Source organism: Diplotaxodon limnothrissa, linkage group LG17, assembly GCF_057381915.1.
Source record: "Diplotaxodon limnothrissa isolate DT_005_m linkage group LG17, D_limnothrissa_male_GT1.1, whole genome shotgun sequence".
In the NCBI taxonomy this organism is placed as follows: Eukaryota; Metazoa; Chordata; class Actinopteri; order Cichliformes; family Cichlidae; genus Diplotaxodon; species Diplotaxodon limnothrissa.
Genome location: NC_140612.1, coordinates 36,244,385 through 36,252,874, shown reverse-complemented (window position 1 = coordinate 36,252,874; position 8,490 = coordinate 36,244,385). Strand labels below are relative to the sequence as shown.

Here is an 8,490-nt window from a genome sequence, read left to right as displayed (position 1 = left end):
TATTTTTCAGGGAGTTGGCAACCCTAATGATCGACTGTTCCCATTAGAATTCCACAGTTATCATCTTGTACCCCCTGAAAGTCCTGTATGCTTTGAGAGACCGCTACAGTAGGGAAACATACAAAAGAGTGTCCAAACCATTGTAATTTTGGCTTATTTCTGTCTTATATAGTATCCTGACTCCTTAGCTAACTTAATAACTTTAGCTAAAGCGAACAGTCTAATTCACAGGTGTTGAACTCCAGACCTTGAGAGCTGGTGTCCTGCAGGTTTTAGATGTGCCCTTGATCCAACACAGCTGATTTAAATGGTTAAATTACCCCCTCAACATATCTTGAAGTTCTCCATAAGCCTGGTAAAGAAACTAATCATTTGATTCAGGTGTGTTGACCCAGGGTGATATATGAAACCTGCAGGACACCGGCCATTGAGGCCTGGAGTTCAACACCCCTGGTGTAATTCATTAGTGCAGTATTACTGGATCACCTCTGAAGTGGTATGATATGACTATCACTGAAACGGCAAACTTTGTGCTGGATTATTGTGCAGTTTTCTCGAAGGACCCGGATGTATGACCCCAAAAACTGAATTTAAGAACTAAAACTGAATGGTGAGAAGTGAAACTGAAAGCATTCAAGAGCTAAATTTAATTCAAATTCAGTTTTAAAAGCTGTTATTCAGGTTGAGCAATTCAGATTTGGTCTGAGCAATGAAAGTGTTGGCAGGATGAGAACACCATCTGTCCAGAGTTTAAGCTTTCTATACTTAACAGTCTTGTTTTGATTTAGCCACACCTTATCTTTATTTTGTAGTTTGCAAACATTTACTATCCCAAGTTTGTTTGTTTTGTCACTCAAAACTTATCTGTAAGACTTTTACAAAACTAAAGACATCTGTGAGAGCAGACCTTCATTATTCTTCCCACAGCACGGCTCAGCAGTGAAACCCTTTACCCGAGGAAGTGTATTATATTGTGTGCTGTAAAATTAAGTTGTTTTTTTTTTTTTTAATTAGCTAATAGCAATTAAATATTATTTTAGCAAAGTGAAGATGCCAAATTTAATCACTCTCGAACAATGTGTTGCTGTTTGTGGTGTTTAGAAGTCATCATGAAATGGATACTCTGGATGGTCAGACCACCTGTTGAGCCAGAAAAGAGAAATATTAATTGGAGCCGTTTGTTCAAGGAGCAAAACTTCACACAAGCTGCACTATACTCACATGAGAAGCTCCACAAAGCGGATGTTTTTGTTCAACCCTTCAACTGCCTTCATATCAGCGTCAGAGAGAGAGAAATCAAATATCTGGAAAGTTGGCAAATAAGTCTGATTATATTCCATGCGTCTGGTTTTCAGAAGGCACTTTTTGCTACCTACATACCTAAAATTATAAACAAACCTCAAAGTTTTCCTTTATGCGAGCAGGGCTGAAGCTCTTTGGGATGACCACCACGCCTCTCTGTACATTGAACCGCAGACACACCTGAGCCGTGGTCTTGTTGTACTTTTTGGCAATCGATACCAGCAGGTCATCTTCCAGCATTGGGGGGCATTTTAGGTTTACCCTTTATTGAAACAGTGATATTTTAATTTCAATCAAGAGGCTGAGAACTTGACTAGCTACTCATAAAATGAGTGTGACCCATACCAAGATGGATCTCTGGATGTTCCCAGCGGGCTGTAACCAACAATGACGATACCATTCTGCCGGCAGTATTCAAGCAATTTTGGCTGGGTGAAATAGGGGTGGCATTCAACCTGTAATAGAGCACATATGTATACATACACACATGTTTCTGATGAAGACAGCTTGGCTTATTCCTTGCGAGTGTTATGAACCAACACTTCCAAGTGCATCTTGATTGTTCATGTTACTTAAATAATAACTTCCTATCTCTGTTATGCTTTCATTGATTCAAAGTTCAGTCCTTTCATACTGATAATATTTCAGGCAGTAAACTTACTTTTTAAATAAATTTGAAGTTTTCCCCACATTTCTGGGCGGTATACATTGCCTGCATTTTGTTCCTATACCTCTGCAACATATCCATGTCCTATCCACACAATGTTCACATATCTATCAAAACACAGCTGTGTGTGTGATTTAGTTAAAACATATTGGGCATATGTCTAAAATCTGAGTCTTTCTGTTGTATTGTTCATTAGCTGTATGCGCAAATATTCAAAGACTGAAACTAAAGCCTTCAGCTGGTTGTGCCTCAGATTCTTTCTTCTGACTTTAATAAATTGCCGCTGCACAATAAAGTAACAAAAGCATTGACTCTTGAAACACTACTTTTTAAAATGAAGAATGGTTTGCACATTTATCTGCTGATCTTACGGTAAATATAGTACTGTACATTTCCCAAGTCTCGAGTATTTATATTTCTAATAGGACAGTTTCTTGTAAGTGGTGCTGAGCAATAGTTCTCCAGGCTTTCTGAAGACAAAGTTTTACTTTGGGCACTAGCTATTTTTTCACTCTTTTATCATGATTATTAAAACACCTAACACTGATCTATGAAATCAGTGTTATCAGTGTCACAAAAAGGCAGCTAATTCAAAGAATGACTCATTGAGTCTACACATTACAGAAAAGTTAGGAAAGAACCAGTTTCTTTAGGGACTTATTAGCATCCTGTAGTAAAAGAAAATTTCTTCCCATGTCTTTTATCTAAATCTCTGCCATGAATAACACGATTTGATGAGCAAAGAGCTTTTAGCTGGAAACTTGGCATATTTCAGTATGGTGTGAGGAAACTGGACAAGAAAAAAAAACATTAGAGCAGATGAACAGCATCTAAAAGCTATGTCCTTAAGAAAACAGAAAAACTGTATCAAAGATCTGATATGGGACCTGAGTGGTGTATCTCATCCTTCAACTAACCCATCAACAGTTTGTTGAGACTCACCATAAATGGTCTTTGTGGAAGGGTGGCTGTCAAGAAGCCACTCTTAAGGAAAAGAAGCAAGAAGAAAAGGCTGAATAGTGCCAAATTACACAAGAACTGTGTCAATACTGCGCCGTGCTACCTCACTGAACTCCTTAGTTCATATACCCCTGGGAAAGCCCTAAGATAATCAAGACAATTACTCCTAGTGCAGCCTAGATCCTGGCTAAAGACCAGAGGTGACCGTGCTTTTGCCCTGGCAGCCCCTAGCCCCTGGAACAATCTTCCTGCTGCTATTCGCGCCTCTGATTCCATCTATTCATTTAAATCTCAGTTAAAAACTTACCGAGCGTTTTCAGTTAGTTAGTTCAAAGAGCAAAGCTTTTTGACCTTAGTATTCTGAAAACAAGTACTTAGTAACTTATTTCCAGACAACTGCTTGCTCAATAATGTACCACTAACCTGGTTTGACACAGGTTTGTGTTTCAGCCCCGGCTTGTTAAGGATTAGCTCTAGTTGTCGCTTGTTGAAGTTTGAAACCCCAAGAGATTTTACAAGGCCAGCGTCTTTACAAGCTTCTAAAGCCTGTGAGAGACATAGGAAAGCACAATAATAAAACAATATAGTCAACGTTGAACTTTGAAACAATTTAAAAGCTCACAGAAATAGTAAAACTGAGACACTGTTGAAGCTGTCATTGATTTTTACCACATATCTTTTTGTATTTAACTATAAGTTAAAGGACGCGTGTACCCAATACTGTTGTTCTGTAGCAGTTATGTTGTCTTCACATATGTTAGGAAATAACTGAAACTAAATTTTCTTGAATAAGCAGGCCACCAAGTCTCACCTCCCATGTGGCACAGAGGTCCGTTTCATGATAAAGCCACTTCCCACTCTCATCTTTGGGGTAAAATTCATCTCCTGGCTTCAGAAAATTATAGTGTTTCAGTATAGTATAGTATTTCATTTGGTGCAGTAAAACCTCATGAAATTCAAATGTAAAAATTAAAAACTTGTTATTAAGTTTTCACATGTGTGCATACCTTGAAAGCCATGGGCAGTTCTATAATATAGAGGTCAACATAATCCAGCTGTAATGTCGTCAGGGTTTTCTCTAAAGTAGGTCGTACTAGCTCGGGTGGATGAAATGTGTTCCACAACTTCAAAAGAAAAGAAGAAAAGTTAACAAATGTAGAAAAAAGCTACAGAACTCAGCATTTGGTTTTTTTTAAGATTCAAAGGTATGTCATGAAAATGAATATGTTATCGATTCGTATGTTATCCATACCTTTTAAGTTTCACACAGGCCAAAAGCATTTTAGACTTGTTTTTGGTTAACTTTTGCCTTGAGGGACTTTGTAATGTTTGTCTCGAAAGGTGTTGTACAAACCAAAATGTACTTACTTTATCTTCCTTATTTTTTTGTGGTTCAGGGAAATAATATTGGTATAATATTCAGATTGGCTTTTTTTCTTATTTGCATTATTAGTTATTTACTTTAAAATAACTAAAGGACTTGTACTTTTTTGTCACTTTGGCCACCATTTTTGACAGGAAAAAACACATTTTTAAACTTTAAATTTTTTGTTGACATCAACAATTACACCCAGAGAAATCCTGCTAAACGCATTTTTCATGCATTCTCGATATAGATGTTAAAGCTCATCTAGAAACATGCATGCTAGGAATGGTGCAACCAAAACCTGTGCATGCCGTCATAGTGCTGGATTTGTTTCAATGAATTAGATGAAAAACAACCTGCTTCACCCTGAATAACCTACATGAGGATTTTGTGGATTTGTTATTAATGGAACTTGTTGTTCGATTTCTAAAAGTCTTGATGATCTTCATGCATCACTGAACTCTTGAGGTGGGAAGTAACAAAGCACAAATATTTGTTAAAATTTTATAAAATTTTCTATACTGCACTTCAGTAGTAAAACAGGCTCGTTACTTTTGCCTTAACGGATTTGCTTTAACGGATTTTTGTCACTACACAGCAAATCCAGCATGTCCAAATTAACACTGTCGGATTTGATTTCAACACTATTAAAGTGTCTATATGGGTCCACACCAGAGAGTGTTAATTTAACTCTTTTTGGAGAGTTGGTACGTTAACTCTGATTTAGTGTTAAACACCAAATCTGTCTGGAGTTGATAATTTAACACTTGGTGTTAAGAGTTTATATATTAACTCTCAAAGAGTATTTTAGTTTAACTACGTAAGAGTTATCTTCTGATTCATTCTAAAAAGCGGGAATTTTACTGTTCTGAATTTCTAGAAATTTCTTTTGGAAATAAACATTTACTAAAAAGATGCAATGGTTTTTGAAAAACATTTATTCTGAACTGTGCACCACAATTTCAAAACATTTTCTGAAAGATGTAACAGTATACATGTTCTCACTTTCATTAGAATTTTGTTTATCAAAAGGTCTGACATGGTAAATGCAAATAACAGCATTCTCATCACTTATTTCTTCAATACAATATGCATGTCCTTCATTCATCCCTTTGTGGAACTTCAACGCACTTCTGCTCTCCCCCATATTCCATCTTCACAAGCATATCCTGTGTGGAGATTGAATAAAAATTAGTTGACACTAATTAATGGCACAAATAATCCAGTAAACAATTGCAGCACAGTAAAAAAAAAAAAAAGGAATCCTCTTTGAGCCATTACTGGTGTAAAGTATTTTCCCAAAAGACAAGGACACAGGCAACAGGTAATACTGAACTAAATGTAAAACCGCAACCTTTTTCATTTTTACCTAAACCGTGTGCACAAAACTCTGGAGGGATCTATGCTAACGTAGAATCCAGTCAGGACGTCAGCTACTGCTGTTTGCTCGTTTTTTTTTTATGGGAGATCGTTTTCAGGCTTCAAGTAGCACCATTATACCAACATTTCACATTCTACACATTGTTTTAGGTGTGTTTGACCAAAAGTTTGACTGAAAATTCACATGCAAGCTTTTTTTCAAGGCTGTGGTATTTGCCTGCAAACAATACCTTTCAGCTAGCTAAAACAGAATATTATGCTATCAGCGAGCAACATGGCTAATGCCTTTCACACAGCTTTGTCTCAACTCCAAAGAGCCACAGAAGTAAAAGCTCATAATAATAATTGAAACAATCTTTGAAAACATGACTTACCAAGCATGGCAAACAACTCAAATATGTAGAGCAAAATGTTCTGAAACGGCTTCACTTCAGCTTCGATTGGAGCCGTGCTGGGGGCGGAGTCTGTGAATTTACTCTATTGGTGTCATAGCCCCTGTAGGAGTTCAGAGTTAAGAGGTCAAGAGTTAATGTTTCCATTGTAACACCTCCAGATTTGACAGAGAAACACTCATTTTTAACACTCGATTTTAACTACTATCATTTTACACCTCAGAGTTACATTAAAAGAATGTGACTCTGCTTAGAGTAAAATTAACTCTACTTTTGCAAGAAGACTATTAACACCGAAACATTTAACACTGTTGAATTTGCTGTGTATGAGCCAACATTGTGTTTTTGCATATTATGATACATGCAAATCAAACTGAGGCTATTTAAAGACTACATGAAAATACTCTGGAGATTAGTTTGGTGTACTGTGATGGGTTTAAAGTAAAGAAGAGTGTGTGACCGGTGCACAGTGACTGTGGTTTCATGAGTTTGCATGAGTTCTACATCAAGTGTAGCAGAGATTCATATGAATTTTAGCTGATGATTCTTAGATCTATTGACTGATATATATATTTTTTATTTTACTTCTTTTTCTTCAGATTCAAGCTGAGTATACTTAGATTGGAAAAAACTTAGGCTGAAGTTTGTATTCCCATCTGCTAATATTATTTTATCATTGTGTTAACATAGCCGAAGGTTAAGTTAGCTTTGCACAGAAATAGAAATGTCCTCCAAACAGCTACTAAACAGCCTGTACTTTTTTTACTTTTACTTGAGTAAAGAAGTTGAATCAGTACTTCATCCTTTACTGGAGTAGTTTTGAACAGTAATAGATGTACTTCTACTTAAGTACAGAATGTGTGTACAGAAAAACAGAAAGAAAAAAAAAGTTCAACGGTCAAGGTGCACAGGAGAGGCTCACACGAACAAGTATGCTTTGCAAACCTTTCCACAATAGAAGATGTCCTCTCTTTTCACAGTTCCATCTGCTATTTTGTCCCTTATTGCTTGCCCCACTTCATGTTCATTGTAATAGATCAATGCTCCATCAATATGTCTGTAGCCCGTCTCGATCGCAATTTTGACAGATTCATATGCAGTTCCTTTAGGAGTCTGTCAAAAAAAAAGAAGAAGAAGAAGTAGTAGTACTGGAAGGAATATATAGTATAAAATAAAATAACAACAACCATAATAATAATATAATAAGCACTCAAAAGTCACAGCGAAAAACAAACAAACAAAAAATCCTACCACTATTTTTTATTTATTCATTTAGTTTTTGCTTCGTGACACATGCACAACGATATACAATATACAATTAAATCATCAATCTTACCTCGTGGGGATCTGCATAAGTTCCCAGTCCTATCAAGGGTATGCTGTTTCCATCAGATAGGGGAATGGAGTGACTTTCTGCTGTCAATTCCATGTTTAACAAAAATGTTTGTTACAAAGATCTTGATGTCTGACACTGTGCACTCACTCGAACTTTTGAATACTGTCTAGGAGGCTGGCTCCTCTGCTCTCTACTCGGCCAGAAACTCCTCCCAAATGCAAAGTGCCTCAACTGTTGCTCATGAAAACATGAACAACCGGACACCAAGACAAACATTTACAAATGGAAGTGAACACGCTATCTGATCATCATGAATGAGACTAAAATGCTATACTATATGCTATATTATATGTTGGATTAAGCTTTCAGATACTGGTGAAAGCTGGCAGTGACAATGGGATTACGCTGAATTTATCTACCCCCAGTTCTTCAGGTGACACAGTGTTGAAAGCCAAAAGGTGAGAGGGAAATTAAAGGGTATTATCAATGGGACTATTCCACTCCACCCTCATAGTGGTACATCCCATCTGCCTAGTATTGATTCAGAAGATTCAAGAGCTTTATTGTCAATACATGAGTATACACAGTTTACAGTGTACCGAAATGCTGTTTCACCCCAAGCCCCCTATGGTGCATTTATAAAAGATATATCTCCAAGAGTGCACAACTGACCTGTCCTTCTCTACCTTTTGCTCTGAGATATGAACATGCGCCATAACCACTGAGGCTTGCATCCGAGAAACTGTGCAATTCGTACTGCACAATGTCCGCATCTTGCGAGTAGCTTCGTGGGATCTTCAGAGCTGCCAACTTGGGCAGGTCTCTCAACCATGCTTCCCATTGTGGTAGAATGTGATGTGGGAGATCCTTGTCCCAATTAACTTTGTCCTTGCACAACGTTTGGAGTATTTGCTTTCCAATTAATATGAATGGGGCAACGAACCCAAGGGGGTCAAAGACAGAAGCAACAATCGAGAGCACCCCTCTCCTTGTCAATGGGTTGTCTTTAACTTGGACTCTGAATTGGAATTCATCTGCCTCTATGCACCATTGCACTCCAAGTGCACGTTCAATGTGGAGTTCTCCA

The 8,490-nt window shown here is 37.3% G+C and overlaps 1 protein-coding gene across 1 annotated transcript; it reads right to left on the bottom strand.

Moving 5' to 3' along the window:
- Positions 1 to 1,080: 1,080 nt before the first annotated feature.
- LOC146615367 (aldo-keto reductase family 1 member D1-like) lies at positions 1,081 to 7,496 on the bottom strand. The gene is made up of 9 exons (XM_085376747.1): positions 7,404 to 7,496; positions 7,013 to 7,180; positions 3,937 to 4,053; positions 3,741 to 3,818; positions 3,353 to 3,475; positions 1,648 to 1,757; positions 1,399 to 1,564; positions 1,222 to 1,304; positions 1,081 to 1,140 (listed from the first exon to the last, which is right to left on the bottom strand). Exons 1-9 carry the CDS (start codon positions 7,494 to 7,496, stop codon positions 1,098 to 1,100), a joined length of 981 nt encoding a protein of 326 aa, XP_085232873.1. The 3' UTR covers positions 1,081 to 1,097.
- Between the last annotated feature and the right edge of the window lie 994 nt (positions 7,497 to 8,490).

What these genes read in the sequence shown, in the direction of transcription:
- LOC146615367 (XM_085376747.1), bottom strand. Translation starts at nt 7,496, where the DNA reads ATGGAATTGACAGCAGAAAGTCACTCCATTCCCCTATCTGATGGAAAC. An exon ending in AACTGCCCATGGCTTTCAAG is followed by an intron (nt 3,819 to 3,936) that starts GTATGCACACAT and finishes AATTTTCTGAAG; the next exon opens with CCAGGAGATGAATTTTACCC. An exon ending in CGCTTTGTGGAGCTTCTCAT is followed by an intron (nt 1,141 to 1,221) that starts GTGAGTATAGTG and finishes CTGGCTCAACAG; the next exon opens with GTGGTCTGACCATCCAGAGT.